The sequence below is a fragment of the Microcebus murinus genome, chromosome 14, assembly GCF_040939455.1.
Source record: "Microcebus murinus isolate Inina chromosome 14, M.murinus_Inina_mat1.0, whole genome shotgun sequence".
NCBI lineage: Eukaryota > Metazoa > Chordata > Mammalia > Primates > Cheirogaleidae > Microcebus > Microcebus murinus.
In genome coordinates, this window is record NC_134117.1 from 3975140 (window position 1) to 3991451 (window position 16312).

General features: G+C 58.5%; 1 protein-coding gene and 1 long non-coding RNA gene across 7 annotated transcripts in view; one reads left to right on the forward strand and one right to left on the reverse strand.

The window, feature by feature from the left end:
- The window catches only part of PTPRE (protein tyrosine phosphatase receptor type E), a 144422-nt gene that overhangs the window by 15205 nt on the left and 112905 nt on the right, over window positions 1-16312 (reverse strand). For 5 of the 6 annotated variants that reach the window (XM_020280765.2, XM_076009706.1, XM_076009707.1 and 2 more), the window contains 6 exons: window positions 11676-11766; window positions 7604-7680; window positions 6894-6930; window positions 5031-5128; window positions 2453-2572; window positions 1181-1344 (listed from right to left, as the gene is read on the reverse strand). In XM_020280765.2, the coding sequence (XP_020136354.2) occupies window positions 1181-1344; window positions 2453-2572; window positions 5031-5128; window positions 6894-6930; window positions 7604-7680; window positions 11676-11766 (587 nt within the window). The remainder of the gene's footprint in view (window positions 1-1180; window positions 1345-2452; window positions 2573-5030; window positions 5129-6893; window positions 6931-7603; window positions 7681-11675; window positions 11767-16312) is intronic. The other variant, XM_076009705.1, reaches the window with a different exon arrangement.
- Window positions 12580-14723, forward strand: LOC142875414 (uncharacterized). Its single transcript, XR_012922769.1, has 3 exons — window positions 12580-12712; window positions 13652-14070; window positions 14515-14723. It is a non-coding gene; the product is annotated as an uncharacterized LOC142875414 (long non-coding RNA).

Genomic DNA, 16312 nt, shown 5'->3' on the forward strand with positions numbered 1-16312 from the left:
ATCCCGGCCGTCCTCTGCCGGCCCGGGAACTACTCCCAGGCCCATCAAAGCGCTGTTGTTGCAGCCAGCTTGGCATAAGGCCGTGTGGATAACTTCTCAATTATCAGACACTACTGCTTGTTATCACTTTTGTGACTGGCATCCTGGGTCTGCCCCTGGGGACCCTGGATCAGCTACGCAGCCTCTCTGGGACTCAGCCTCCCCCTCTGCCAAACTGAGTGAACAATTTCACCCGTCCTGCCTAGGGCATTAAGTGAGGTGTCGTCTGACAGATTCCTGTTACCCGACCTGCAAACTCCACCAGCACGGGCTGCACTGGAGGGTGTGGGGGTGGGGACCAGCCCTGCTTGGCCCTGGTGACAGGGTCTGGCTCAGAATTGGCGAAAGCCAGTTCTGCTAGAGTCTCGGGACTGCTTCTCCTGAACATCTGTGTGGGCACCTGCATCACCGCACGCAGGTGGCTTTTGTCCCTGGCAGTGCTGTGGTTCTCAGAATGAACCCCTCTGTAACAGCTGGAAACAACGTGTCTCATCAAAGTGGCCCCCGGGTGGGCCACAGGCCGGCAGGAACAAGCAGGGCTCCCCAGGGGTCAGGAGGACCCTGGCCAGGGGGCCGCAGTGGTGGCCTCAGCTTACAGCTGTTTCGTGTGTCATGCAAAGCCCATCTAGACACAAGGCCCAGGCCCCTCTGAGGTTGTCCTTCCTATCACAGATGGGGAAACTGAGGCTGAGAGTGGGGAAGTGGCAGCCCGGTCCTCTGCCTGGTGCCCAGGATGGCATGCCCGGAGGACGCTGTGCTTTGGGGGCATCCATGGCCTCTGCGAGGCTTGTGTCAGGGTGGGGTGTCTTTCCTGAAGACTCACGTGGTTTTCCCCTCGGTTCCCCCGAGGTGACCTGGGAGTCCCTGGGGGAGGTGGCAGAGAGTGGCAGCCCCCTTCCCACTACCAACCCGGGCCCTCAGCTTTCGTTGGTTTTCCACACTGGGGTGAGGAGGGGGCTCTGCTGCTACAGAATGCACCGCCCCCACCCCAGCTCTCTGCCCGTGGGGTCTCCGGGCCCCCGCGCAGTCGCCACACATTTGTGTGCACGCCACCCCGCCAGCCCCTGCCCACCGCACCGTCGTGGCCCGGTCCTTCCCCACGTGGGGCATATCCTCCCAGCCGCCCGCCTGCCAGGGGTACCTGCAGTGCACCACGATGGGCCCGGCGTGCGCGGGGTTGAGCGCCTTCACCTTCTTGAGGAACTTCAGCATCCCGATGGGGGTGAAGGGCACCCCGAAGTCCGGCCAGCTGGTGAAGTGCAGCTGGGAGACCAGCCGGGGGGCCTTGCAGCCGTCGGGCAGCTGCTGCGGGGGACGCAGAGAGGAGAGTGGGCGGGGCGGCCGTCCCCACCTGGGCTCCCTGCACCTGTGCCGAGTGTGCCAGGGTCCCGCCAGCGCTTACTGCTGCCGGCTCTGGGCGGGCGCCACGCAGCAGGGCCCCCGGTAGGCCCTGAGGAGCCAGACACAGGCCTGAAGCTGGCCCTGACGCCCACGGACCCCGCCTGCAGCAGGTGGCCCTGCCCCACAGTGCCTGGACGGCCCCACTGCAGCCCTGTGGTCCCCAGCAATCGCCCGAAGCTCATCCTTTCATGTTCTAAAACGTCTTACGTCTGGGAGAAAAGAGGGTGTGCTCGGCCTGCTCATCAGAGACCCCCAGACCCTCCCTCAGAGCCCCCCTCAGCTTTCGTACCCAGAGCCCACGAGTTTAATTCCCCTGCCCTGGACCGTGGGAGGTTACGCACGGCGTGCTTGGAAGTACAGCATGTGCAGGTGAGTGCACACGTGTGTGTGTGCCCATGCCAGGGAGAGGGGTGAGCAGGGAAAACGAGCAAAAAAAGCGCATCCTTTTCCCTTCTTTGCTGTGCCTTCTAGGAACCACAGACGCACGGCGTGTGATCTAATTATGTCAATCACTCTATCTTCAAATCCTGGTAATATGACCTTCTGTTTCCTCTGTGGTTTTGAAATCTCTCTTAATTCTTCATTTCATCTGCTTTGTATGCAGGCATTTTTATTGAAGTCTGCCTTAAGTCTGCCTTATGGGGGGAGCAGTAGGAAACAAGTGTGAAAAATTATGAGATTTCAGACACACTCTAGAAAGTGTTAAAAAATGAAAAATCCCGCCTCACAATTGCAGGGTGTGGAATGACACTGTGCTCCTGTGGGGGCCCCGCCCTGGGCTCCTGCACCTGACTCTTCCTCCTCCTGGGGAGGCCCCGATGGTCACTGGGGGCCAGGAGCGCCCCGAGTTCTCTGCAGACCCAAGTGCACGTGCCTCTCAAGTCTCAGCCCACTAACTTGCCCAGCCCTGTCACAGCCTGGCCACGGCCACACTTGGCCACGGCCACGGCCATGGCAGTGCTGGGGTGGGGGGCGAGCATCATCTTCAACAGGTGTGCTCCCCCGCGCTTACCGGCTGTATGCAGAACTTCCGGATGGTGTAGTCCACCAACACCACGCAGTCTTCCACGCACACCCGGATGTTTCCGTAGGTCCAGCAGCCCTGGTCGGGCCAGTACTGATAGCACTTTTCCTGCACGTGACAATTTAACAGAAACAAATAGATCCTCAGTCACCGTCCTGTCCTGTCCCCCCAGCCACCCACACAAGGCCTCACGCACACCGGCCGAGGGTCAGACTGCTCCTGGAGCGGCGACAGTGCACGGCAAGTGCTTGCCTTACAAATGGGGAAACTGAGGCCACACGCCTGGTTCCAGGAGGCCCTGAGACGATGCCTAGGACCCTCGAGGCTTCTGATTTCAACGGCATCTCCTCTCTTCACTCATTCACTGATCCACACGTTGCACTGCACTGACCACAGAGGGGCGTGCTGAGCCTTCGGAGCCGGGCCCCTGACCCAAAGTGCCCCTCGGGCTGGGGTGTGAGCACCCCTTCCCCAAACATTTCCCGTCGAATGCAGCACTTTGCTTTTCCCTGCTCAGCTCACTAAGACAGACAACTTGCATCACTGCCACCAGCCTGCTGATCACGAACCCGTGACCGACCTCACGATCCCCGTCTTTCGCTGCGAGCCGCCGCGAGGTGTGCAGAAGACGGCGTGCTGCCCGCCCTCCGAAATCAAAGTGACCCAAATACAAGCTCCAGGGGGCCTTTTGCTCTGCCCCCTCCCGTAAGTCCTCTGTCGGCAGGGACCTCATGAGGGACGAGGACACACCTGACGTGGGAAAAGCTCTGCTTAACGTGCCACGGCGCCGTCTCTGGCATTCCACGAGCCTTCGGGACATCGGGCATCTATGCCAGGAGCGGCCCACGCCTGGCCCAGCTAACTGGTCAGGCCACAGGACTGATATTCTCAAGAAACAGAAAGTGTCTGGTGTTTGCGGGACACCAGCCTCCTTGTGCCATGACATCCTTGTGACAGACGCCCCCTCCGCAGGCTGCTCCAGGCTGCTCTGTGCTCATGGGCGTCTCAGCGCAGCCGCGGACACCTGAGTGTCCTGGAGTTCCGGGCCCGGGAGCCTGGAGACGTCCTGGGGAGTCCTGCCTGGAGAGGCTCTCGGTGGGGACAGAGGACAGGTCCAGCCCCCAGCCCGCTCAGTGTCCACAGCTGTTCTGACACCCGGGCTCCCCCACCCCCGCCCTCGGCCAGAGCGCGCCAGGCCCGAGCAGCTGCCCCGTGCGACGCGGCCCCAGGACGTGGAGGCCGAGGAGCCCGCAACCGGCGTGTGAGCAGCCGAGAAAAGGGAACTGATTGAGAAATGATCTCATCCGAGATGGTGAGACTCGAGCCGCAGCAGCAGCCCGGCTCTGAGTCACAGGAGTGGAAAAATCCAGACACAAAATGCCAAGTGACGAGGCAACGGAGTGACCGAGGGGGAAACGGGGGCGTCCTCCGCGTCCCACTGCTCCTGCGCCGGCCCCATGTTTGGACGGCCAGCCCCCGGGAAGACCGGTCCCCGTGGGCCCCGTGTAGCCGGGCACGGCCAGGCCCCGGCAAAGGGCCGGGCGGTTTTCCTATGGCGTGGGGCTCCTCTGCTGCCCCAGCCAGGCCAGGGTTAAGTGTCCCGCCCTGGGAATCCCCTGCTTCCTTCCCGCCTCTCTCTCTGGTGACAACGATGACAAGGGCAGGGTTCGCGCACAGTGAGAAGGGGTGGCCCTCCCCAGCCCTGTCCCAACTCGCGTGAAAATGAAACAAAACCCCCATCCTATCCCAGACCAGAAATGGTGGCTGGAGGGTTTTTTCCTGTGCCTTTTGGTGGGGACACAATCAGTAGGGTGGCGCTCTGGGGACCGCTGTGCCTCAGGGCCTGCCCTTCCCCGGGCTCCTGCCTCCGTCTCTGCCCCAGCTGAGCACCCCAGGGCCTGGCACTTCCGCGTGAACACGGCAGCCCTTCCCGGCGTCCTGGCCACGCCGCCTGCGTGCTGCTGGGGCCGGGCCGGCGTGCGAGCCCCGTCCTCGCTGGGACCCGGCTGGCCCCGCAGCGCAGATGCCGACGGGCACGCGTGGCATCGGGAGACAGGCAGGTCAGCCTCTCTGCTTTGTAGCGTCCCGGGTTCTTACACTGTAACTGGCACGCATCCCTTTCTGCATCAGAAACTGCTAATTCAATACACGCGATGACACGTCAACATTCTTTCAACACACCTTGACTGTCACGTGCCTTTCTCTAGTCTGGACAATAAGCACGAAATCATTTTCAGTTACAGGCTAGGCCCGCCGCGCTGTATGCTCAACACGCTAAACGTCCTCGTTCTAAGCGCCACCGCTCCCTCCCCGCAGTCAGAGCCAGTGGGGGCCGGGACCCGCTGGGGACACAAGAAAACTCTCGTGCCACTGCTACGCCGCAGGTCACAGTCCCGAGACGCTGCGAACGCGGGGGGCTTATTTCATGATAAAGACGCTGCCACTGAGTGCTGTGGGTTTTTTTTCCCCCTGCAGCGATAAGAAGAGAGGGAGGAGGAAGAGGAAGTGGTGAGCGCCTCCCCGGCCAAGCAGCGGCCCACAGGAAGTGACATCGCGCCGGGCTCACCTCTTTCCTTTCTTTCAGGTTGGTCAGCATGACGATGGTCGCGGACTTTTGCTCCCAGACCATTCTCCAGAAGTCGTTAACCGTTTCCTGTTTGGGGCCTGTACGCGGAGCACAATGCCAAGGTGGAAAGGCATGAAGAGCAGTCGCTGGGGGTCCCACCCGCACCCGGCCGGCCGTGGGCCCCGCGATGGCTGTTCCCCTCCGTCTCTGAGGCGCAAAAGGGGTGGTGGGCTGGCGGGACAGGTCTCGCCCTGACGTGCCGCAGAGCCGTGGAGGCTGAAGGGACCAGCAGGTCTCCTGCCTTCCAGACCCGTCCTGCCTCGCTCCCCCCACCCCTGCCAGGAAGGCCCCGGAGCTACGCAGTGGCACCCGGTTTGGGTTTCCCCACCCGTGGGCAGGGAGGAGGTGCCGGGTGAGGGCTGGGTCCACGCGGCCTGTCGATGCGCTTGTTAAGGCCTCCGAATGCAAGGCCCCACTCCAGAACCCTGAATCAGGACAGAAACGTGTTTGTGTGCGTGTGCGTGTGCCTACGTGTGTGAGAGAGAGAGGGGGAGAGAGGGGCTCACTCCCGGCTGACTCATGCTTCATTGCTAACTCCCTTTTCCTTTGCGAAAAGCTCACTCTCTCACCACGGTGCTGCCAGTAAGATAAGAGTGCAAGTCCCTGGGAAGGGGGCCTGAACAAGAGATAAAAGGTCGCTAGAAGAAAGTCCTGTGCCCTTTCTTTGTCTACCTCCTGTCTGAATACAGACACCGTGCCTGGTGGCACAGCAGCCATTCTGCGGCCTGAGGGTGGGAGCTGCACTCGGAGGATGCGCGGGAAGGTGAGAAGCTCCTGCCCTGAGTGAGCTGTCCTTCCAGCCCTCCCTTTGGACGTCTGCTTACGGGAGAGACATACGCTACATCTGTTTGGGCCAGAGTGTGTCAGGCTTGCTGACGCCTGTGTGTGTGACATGTCTGTGTGTCTCCTTTTGTCCCAGGAATCTGCATTAGTAACAAGCTCCCCAGTTGATTTTTATTTTTCTTCTTGAGACAAGGTCTCACTCTGTCACCCAGGCTAGAGTGCCGTGGCGTCATCACAGCTCACTGCAACCTCACGCTCCTGGGCTCAAGTGATCCTCCTGCCTCCACCTCCCGAGTAGCTGGGACTACAGGTGTGCACCACCACACCTGTTTAATTTTTCTATTTTTAGTAGAGGTAGGCTGGTCTCGAACTCCTGACCTCAAGTGATCCTCCCGCCTCGGCCTCCCAGAGTGCTGGGATTACAGGTGCGAGGCACTGCACCTGGCCTCCACAGGTGATTTTGATGTACACTTTTAGACTGGTGGCCTAAGAGTGAGGATGTGCGAGAAGTCTAGTTTCAGCTGCACTGACACCTAACTGCACGTAGATGTGGTCCCTGCAGATGACAACCTGTGGCAGAATGAAGTGACAGACTGGGCTGAAAGTCCTCAGTACACAAGGGAGGGTGATGTGTGAGGTTAAGGGAACGTTTTCACGGCTGAAGTAACTTCTTGGTTATGCATTTGATGTGGAAAGCTACTCGCTCCTCTGTCCCCAGACTTGGGCCCCTGTAGGGCCCAGCCAGCTGGGAGACATTCATTATCTAACGCGAGCATCAGCATGATGGATGGCAACCAGTTGCCACCGTGTACCTGTGTTTAAATCACATGGGTATGGAAATACATGTGTGTGTCCACACATATCACAGACATCTAACATGTCTGTTACATGCATACAAACACACCTTAAAAAAACCTGATGTAAATCCTTGGTATTGTTGGCATACAAATAAGGAAACAATAGCCATTCACATCATTTTACCAAAATTATGTTCAGAAATTAACGTAATAAAAAGCTTACCTTGAGCTGCTATGAATTTGTTCTTCTCTTTGTAACCCTGGAGAAACAAAATCAGATTTGTAAGTTTTCCGTGTTATTTTTGCTGAAAGAATTTTTTTATTGCTGTTGTTAGGAAAGGAACACATATTCGCCATGCAAAATTTGGAAAACACAGGGAAAAGTAAGAAAAAAAACACCTCACCAATAATTTCAGAAATAACAAATGCAATTTCCTATGTTCCCTCACTGCTCTTTTTTTCTGTGAATACCTGCCCAGCCATGCAGACAAGCAGATGCACAGACATTTGTATATTCTGATTGGGTTAATGCGTACAAATTTTTATATTGTATTTTTAATGAGAATTTTACAATTTAAATTAAATGATCTTTTAAAGACCAAGTAACATGGATTCCTAAGAATCCATAAACTACAATTTGTTTAACTGGACCCCTCCTGTTCTATTTTGTCAGTGATATAAACAATCGCGTAACGAGCATCTTCCGCGCTCATCTCTGTCTCTGGAGAACAGATTCCCAGAGGCGGACGCTGGCTCGAAAAGCCAGGGCGGTTCCATGCTCTCCGTGCTTGGGGCCAAACAGCCGGAAAGGCTGTGACACTCTGCACTCCTGCCCCAGAGGAGAAAGTGCCCCTGGTCACGACTCACCCCCGGCCCCCACATGGCCCGGCGAGCGCGTCCCGCAGGCCGGGGACAGGGACGCCGCCCACTTACGTCTATGTAGGAAGCGTTGATGTAGTCGGAACAGGGGGTGCTGTCCACTTGGCTCAGAACCACCCTAGAATGATCATCTGGAAAAACCCAGAAAGCCAGGATATCAGGACCAGGCGTCACACGCGCTGCACGTATTTGTGCGTCCACAGCACCAGCCCCAGGGACCACGCAGCCGGTCTCCCACGGGGACAGGGGTGGAAGGGGCCTGCTGCCTCAGCTTTCCCACGGAGACCGTGGTGCTATGGGGGGGGGGCGTTGACGTCTGCACGTGTGCGAGTGTGTGTACGTGTACAGCAGTATGGCATGTGCATAGCGTGTACTGTGCACACGTGTGGCGTGTATGTGGCGGGGTAGGTGGTAGCGGAAGGGTGTTTCCCTGGCAAACACTGCAATTCACTGAGAGAAAACAGCTCGTCGTCCCGCTGGTCCCAGGCGTGCTCAGCTGTGCACTAGAGCGGAGCGCTCGCGTTCTCCACACAGCCACAGACCGGCCAGGAGAGCTGCTCTCCCCGCCAGGGGCTCGCTCATAGCGTCCGGACAAGCTCCCTGTCCATGCTTCTACTCGGTAACGGAGATCAGATCAGAAGCCATCTTTTGGGAAGGGTGCTTACATCTGTGTTTGATTTATTTATTTATTTATTTAGAGACAGAGTCTCACTCTGTTGCCCAGGCTAAAGTGCCGTGGTGTCAGCCCAGCTCACAGCAACCTCCAACTCCTTGGGCTCATGCGATCCTCCTGCCTCAGCCTCCCGAGTAGCTGGGACTACAGGCATGCGCCACCGTGCCCGGCTAACTTTTTCTATATATTTCTAGTTGGCCAATTAATTTCTTTCTATCTTTGGTAGAGACGGGGTCTCACTCTTGCTCAGGCTGGTCTCGAACTCCTGACCTTGAACCATCCACCCGCCTCGGCCTCCCAGAGTGCTAGGATTGCAGGCATGAGCCACCACGCCCGGCCACGTTTGTGTTTTAGAACAAGACATTCCACTAGGCCTTATAGGCTTCTAAGAGGAGAAGAAATGTGTTTTCACAGCAGGGGGCTTTGGTGGGAGGGCGGACCACAGAGTGCTGTGTATGTGTGTTGTGTGCGGTATGTGTACATGGTGTGTGTGTGTTGTGTTGTGTGTGTGTGCATGGCATGTTTGTATGTCTAGTGTATGTGTGTGCACACGCATGTCGGGAATCATCCGCCGGGCTCCGTGGTGACCGCCGTAGCCCAGCCACTCTGCCTGCAGGGGCTGCTTCCTCCATAGCGAACGGCAAATGCTATTTTAGGCTGTTAGTAGTCGGTGAGAAGGTGACTGTAATCCAGGCTGGATTGCGTCTATGACTTTTTCTGATTGTAGAAGAAACGAGAATGTTTTCAGGGGCCCTGGGCACGTCCCCCCCCCATGTGATGGGCAAGTGGCCCGGGCATGGGAGGAAGCCCTGGGCACAGGCTTTGGCACTCGGGGTCCTCGGTGCCTCTGTATCGGGTTATTACTGGAGGGGTAATCCTCCGTCCTTGTCCCAGCTTTCTCCCTCTCCTGGTCCCCAGCACTGGTGGTGGGAGCCCAGCAGGGCCTCGGGCACATGTGGCTTTGTCACCTTCACCTGGAAGGCTGTCGGGGGACACGGGCGGGAGGCCTGGGACCCCCATTGCGGGGCCACAGCTGCCTCGCTGCTGGGGGGCGGGGCACACAGGGTGGTCGGGGGGGTCACACCCTGAACTTGCAGCCCTGGACCCGGCCGTGGGACCCTCTGCTCGGGGAAAACGGCGCAGGCTGCACACGTGTGGCACCAGCTGAGAACAATCTGGAATCATCAGCGGCGAGCACAGCTAGAGCAGAGCGGGTAAAAAATAGCCTCTGGTTCGATTTAGACTCCTGCCGTTTCTAAGAGCTTCCTGTTTTCTTTTTTTCTAAAAAGTCACACTTGACTTTCACAACATTATTTCCTAAAATTATCAGCTGCTGGCATCTTCCCAGAAAAGAGGCCTCGCTTGCCACCCGGCCACGGTGCCTTTCCTCGGGCAGAAGTCCCGCCTGCCTGACAACCAAAGCGCCCCGGCCTCTGTCCTCCGGGGCCTCCGGGACACAGACGGACGGGACTCCCGGCCCAGGGTCAGCTTGTGAATCTGGTACCACCTGCTCCGGGCTTGGGGAAGGTCGGGAAAGGCAGGGAAGGTGCATGGGGTTTCAAACTTGGGTCCCCCCCTCCCCGCTCCCAGCCCCACCCCAAGTAAGAGCAGAGGCTGGAATCTGAGTCGGGGGGCAGCCTGGGCCTGGGGAGCGGCCCTGAGAGCCCCCCACCGAGCCCAGGGTGCAGCCCACCCATCCTGGCCCCAGGGCCCCCGACACACTGCCCCTGCAGCCTGCAGCCCTCCCGACGCCACCCCGTGGGTCCTTGCCAGGGTACAACGGCTCCAGGCCACCATTCCATAAGCCCATCGTCCCACCAACGAGAAACACGCCACGTCCCGGCAGAGCCCCCGGCCCTGATGGCTGCCAGCACCTGCCAGTTCCCCGGGCGTGGCGCCCCTGGGCAGGGAGGTGGGGACAGAATGTACACGGGAAGCTGAAAAGGCCTGTTCAGAGTCCTGCTTCGCTGTGTGCTGGGGGAAAGCAGCCGTCGCACACGCTGGGGACACAGCTCGGGAAGGTCTGCGGAGGGCGGAGTAGGCTCGGCCTGCTGCAGGTGGGGACTCCCAGGGGAGGGGAGGAGGGCCCAGGTGTAGATCATTCCCACACCTGGCCACTGACCCTGCTCCCGCCGAGGTCCCCCCTAAGTACTGACTAACAACGGAAACGTTCCCTTTAGGGGGTGAAGGGTTTAGGGATTGAAAGAGAAGCAGACACCTAGGAAAGGGCTGGCACTGGGCAGGTCCTTAAGCTTTGCATCCGCCAAGTCAAGGCATAGTGTGAACTCATCAATTAAGGTAAGTAATTAAATTAAACATTGATGCTGATTTCCAGATACCCCAATTTGTACAACACAGCTTCTCTGACAAACAGAGCAGATGGACTCAATTCAAACCCTAAACATGCAGCCAGGAGCCAGCCTCGTCTGTCCCATGGAGGCCCTGTCCAGGAGGGGCGACCCCGTGGAGCAGGGGGAGGCCTCAGGTTCGGGATTCGAAGCCGGCCTCAGTGGAGCCCTTGCAGGCTGCCACTCTGTGAGCCCACGGGCAGCACCCACTATGGGAGGGCCCACGTGGGGCCAAGGAGGGCGCAGCATTCCCGGGTCAGCTCTTGCAAAGGGGAATCAGAACCTTCCGGGTTTGGCTGGGCGCCGAGGTGGGTTGTGAGAGCCGCCCCAGGACACGGCCTGCCCTGCGGTAGCCCCGGCACCCGCCTGCCAGCTGCCTGGCCCTGCCACCCCGCGCCCACACTCACCAGCCCAAGGCCACCTTTCGTCTTTGGGGTTAAATTGGGGTGGTTCTGAGCCCTCCCATGAAGCTGCTGAAGCCCCTACAGGTTTCTTTTTAATTGTTTTTGAGACAGAGCCTCCCTCTGTCACTCTGGGTAGAGTGCTATGGTATCATCATAGCTGACAGCAGCCTTAAACTCCTGGGCTCAAACGATCCTCCTGCCTCAGCCTCCTGAGTAGCTGGGACTACAGGCCCAAGTCACCACACCCAGAAACGGAGTCTTGCTCTTGCTCAGGCTGGTCTGGAAGTCCTGAGCTCAAGCGATCCTCCCGCCTCGGCCACCCACAGGTTTCTTATTCTGTCATTTTTGTCCTCAATCCAGGACCCCAGACAACTCAGAGGAGTTGGCGCCTGTGGCCAAGAGCACTGAGTGTGAGGGAGGGGGCTGCTCGGGGCCACCAGCAGGCCCGAGTCCGACAGGGGGCCCTGGGGAGCCATGGCCATGAGGGAGGCAGCACCCTGCCCTGCTTGTCCCCCGGCAGCCCAGGCCTTGCAGCCAGACCCGCCAGCAGCAAAGGTGCCCAAGGCCATGCAGGAACCTTCTAGAGCCCCAGCTGAGCAGTCTTCCAAGCACCAGGAATGTCAGGATCTCAGGGAGCTGCAAAGCAATGCTGAGTTTGGTGCAGACGACATCGATCATGCCAAAAAAAAGTAAAATCTTACTGGGAAGGATGTTGGGATATCGGTTTTTTTCTCTGTTTTCTTCCTTGTTTGCCAGTTCAAAGCTCCCTTGTGTGTGTCCAGATGGCAATGACTGGAAGGAAACGTAGAGTTAGCATAAAGGTGATGCATCCAGGTACCGCGCTTGCCTCAGTTTCCCTGTTGAGCACAGCAATTGGGAAAGTTAGTCTCTGAGCAAACTGCCTCCCGCCCACGGCCCGGCTCTGTCTCGGGCCCCGTTCCAGGCACGGGGCAGAGAATGAACGGGACACAGACCCTCTGTCCTCAGAATGCTCTCTGTCTCTGAGCCAACAGCTCGGTCTCACAGGCCGGACCCTAAGCGCATGAAGGCAGAGACTTGCCGCCCAGTCCCACCGTAGCTCAGGACCCTCGGGTCCTGGCAGGACAGGTGCCCCACAGCTTGGTACGGACTGGCCAGGACGGGGCTCCGAACCAGGAGACTGAGGAGCAGGGAGGGACAGGTGCGTGCAGGGTTTAGAAAGGGGTGCTCTGACCTCGGCACTGGGCTGACGGGCGGAGGGGAAGGGAACTGTGCTCTGCGACCCCCGCTGGGGGGCCTGGGAGCGAGCCTGTCAGAAGTGCAGACGCCGCCCCCTCCCACCCCCAGACCTCCTAGACCAGCACAGACGGCACCAGGATCCCAGGGGACTGGGCGCACGCAGCGTTTGAGAAGCACCACCCCGACCGACCGCTCTCGCTCAGACAAGGAGGTTGGGGTGCGAGAGGGATCGAGGGACCCCGCCCCAGCAGGCAGCACCAGCGGGTGCACACGCGGTGGCCTAACTTCCGGTTCTCTCCGCCGCTTGCAGCCATGACCTCTGACTCTTGGTTTGCCCCAGCCGTCGTGCATTTGCTCACTGGTGAGCCCAGGTGAGCGCCCCGGGGCACAGTGTGAAGGGCTTTTCAACCTGAGTCTTTAAACCTGACCGCTGGCTGGACCCTGTGGCCGCTGGGATTCCACACCAAGCGTTAACATCTACCGAGTGCTCACAACGTGCCAGGCGTCGGGGAAGAGCTGGGTATGTGCCCCAGCCGTCACAACCCGCCTATTAGTAGGTGACACTAGGATCACCCGGCTTTGTGGATGAGGACACAGAAAGCCACGGCAAGGCAGGGTCACCTGGTGGGCTACGAGCAGACACGGGGTGGGGGCCAGGCAGTGTGGCTGCAGCCGCCGCAGGCAACCGGACCACAGGGAGGGCACTCACTCCTTCAAGCATGGAAAAAGGGAAGACATCTGTGCGTCCCCGTCAGTCCCCAGAGAGTGGGGCTGGCCTCACGGTGGGCCCTGGGTCAGAGCCACGTGGCCTGGGGGTGGCTCATCTGCGGTCAGGGCCTGGCCTGCCACCCATGGGTGCCCTGAGCCTTCCTCTCCGGGGCAGGAAGCGTCTCCAGTTGCAGACAGAGCCCCACCCAGCTGGTGCTCGCAGCAGGCACCCCAGGCCACCCTCCTTCCTCTGCTTTGGGGCCACCAAACCCCATGGCCACAGGCTGAGGCTCTGCCGTGCCCGGTGTGGAGGGTCCGCCCGGGGGGCGCCTCCCCAAGGTCAAGGGTGGTTCTCAGCTTCGTCCAAAGCCACCAGCACCTACTCCCCAGGGAGCTCCTGAGTCTTCCTCGGAGCTGTCTTAATACTGGCCTTCTTGACTGAACCTAAACATTGCATTTGTGGTAACAACCTAGAGTCTTCTCTTCTACCCTCCAAAGCTTTCGACCCCAGTGCCGAACACACAAAGGAGGCGTGATGCTTGGTGGACTCGTGATGCTGCGTGTGTGTCAAACCCACAGAGCCTGAGTGCGGTCTCCAGTTAGGGGCACTGCACCAGCGCCGTGACTAACGCGGCACCCCAGTGCACGGGGCAAATGCCAGGGGACACAGTGTGCAGGGGACACACGGGGTACGTGGGCCCTCTGCACTTTCTGTATACCTAACACTGCTCTAAACTGAAGTCTATTAAAGGGTGAGAGAAAAGAAATTGAGACGTCTCCCTGGAGCAGTCCGAGTGGTGAGGACGGACTAGGCTGTGACACCCCCAGCCATGTGGCCCTGGCAGCTACCGGAGAGTCAGACATGGAGATGGCGCAGCGCTGCCCAGCTGCACAGAGGGTGGAACTTGTGAGGGGAGCACCCGGCTCTGTGCCCCGCACACGGAATACCAGCCCCGCCCACTGGGTGGCACCTTCTCGGCTGTCGGTCTGCCAGGTTCCCGAGTCTCAGAGCTGTACAGGTGGCAACAGGGGCACGCTGGGGGCCCCTGGCACCCCACAAGCTCTGCAGCAGCGCACTTCGGCCTCACACATAGCAGCTGACTGATAAACAGCTTGCGATTGACTGTCGGTTATGCAGATTGTCCAAAGCGGGTTTGCTGTGTGCTGGAGGTGAGATTTCATTCATGAACGCAGGTGCCCCATTCCCTGCCCGCCCCCCGCCCGGCAGTGCTGGGAGATGGCAGCACATGGACGAGGAGCCAGCGTGGGCAGCTTTGCAAGGGGCCCGAGCTGTCCAGCAGGCCCAGGGATGGTTCCGGTTTGTTGGCTGTGCTGGGTTTATCACCTTTCCCGGTGACACCTCCTTGTGCGTTTCCCCAGCGCTTATCAATGGGTCGGCCACCCGGCCTGAAGTGAGTGGCTGGGACAGGCAGGGAGGACCTTGCCTGGACAGGGGGACGTGTCCTTGGCCCAACGGCGCTGCTCACTCGCCAGGACTTAACCTGGGGAGCCGATGCTAGCAGGACAGGGCTCTGCCACTGCAGAGCGGAGACCACAGAGCTCATCCTGATAAGGACCGGTTAACATGTTGCATGTCATCTCACCTCATTACAGGTCACCACAAGCCCGTGAGGGGAGGGAGTATCCCCATTTCACAGATGAGGAGACTGACGCACAGGTTAAGTCCATTTCCCCGAGTCCTCCAAGCCGGGACAAACATTCAGCATCCAACTCACTTACTACCGCCCCCAATACCAAACCCTTGTTACCCTCGTCAAATCCACCTGAGCTTTGGATCAGGAAAACATAAATGTCCAATCCCAGCTGTATTGACCTCTTCGAGACTCCTGTGTCTCCTTTTCAAGACTGTGGGAGTGGCCTCAGGCCAGCGGGCAAGAAAAGAGAAAGAAGGGGTTCGAAAGCCAAACCCACGCGTGTCCATCTCAGGACCCAAGAGGGGGCTGGCCGCGCAGGCGCCAGCGCTCTCGGAAGGGGGGTGCTGCAGGCACGTGGCCCGAGGGCGTGGCCAACCCCTCCCTTGAGAGATGAGCAAACCAGCAGCTCACCCGGGGCTCCCCAGGGGCAGATAAGGCTCCGTAGTCTAGACTCCGACGCCAGTGCTCGTGTCTTCCTTCGCATCTCCCGCCCCCGTCACTGGGCAGAGAGTATTTAGCTGATGGGTTGCAGGGGGTGAGGAGTGTAAGGCACAAAACTTAAAGGGGTACCCCAAACCTCAAGAATTAAATAAACATCTAATGCAGTATTTATTTTAGAAATCCAAATTAATTTACAAAATCCGTGATGGCCAAAATATTAAACTTTTGAGTAACGACAGGATCTGTAAATGTGTGTTGACAGGTCAGATCAGAGCTCGAGGCAACAGAAAAAATCAGTCAGCAGATCCTGTCTTCATTTACAATTAGGTTTGCATTAATTCTGATACATTTAAGGATTGCATTAAAATATGATTTATCCCAACTATGGAGCTTTTCATCCCAACTATGGAGCCCACTTAAACCTTGTGCCTGGAGCAAGTGCCTCACCCCCAACTCCCTCTTCCCAGCCCCCCTGGGGAGCTGCCCCCACTTTTGAGTGGGTGGCACAGCCAGCTGGTTCTGGCTCCCAGCCCCTCAGTGTGGAGGGGAAATGGGACGAGGAGGGAGGGGACATCTTCTAGCCGCAAACTTGGAGAGTTATTTGAAAATGGAGAATTAACTTCTCTTGTCAGCTGAGAGATTGCAAAACAACAGTGCTTGGAGCTATCTTTCAATATGACCTAATTTCTCAAAAAAAAAAAAAAAAGGGGGGGGGACACATTTGGAAACAATAAAAAGGAAGCAAGACAAAGGCAGATGAGGCTTGTGCTCAAAACTTAGCAACGAACGGTGTCGGCGTGCCATCGCCCTCCTTCTCTCTCCCATGCAGCTTCGTTGTGAAAAGTCACATATCTGCAGCCGCGTTCGTGCCACCCTTAGATGTGACGATTGCACCACACTCCACTGCTTGCAAAATCCATGGGCTGAGCCTCCCGTTCCAGCTGGGGGTGACTAAGACGGGCCCAGCCCGTGCCCCCTCCCTGGACAGCGGAAGCCGACACAAGGGCTAACTGATGTGCCGGGGCCAGCCCGTGCCCCCTCCCTGGACAGTGGAAGCCGACACAAGGGCTAACTAATGTGCCGGGGCCAGCCAGCACCCTGCCGAAAACCTCCCTGCGTCCGAGCGCGACACTCGCACAAGGCCATGCACGAAACGGTGAAGATGCATAAAACGAAACTCAAAACACCGTTGGGGATAAGCACGGAGCAGTAAAACCCAGGACAACACTCCCTGGGGCTGTCTCTGTGTCTGTCTGTCTGTCTGCCTGTCCACCCATCACCCACCCGTCCGTCACACAGATGCACATGGCAGATGG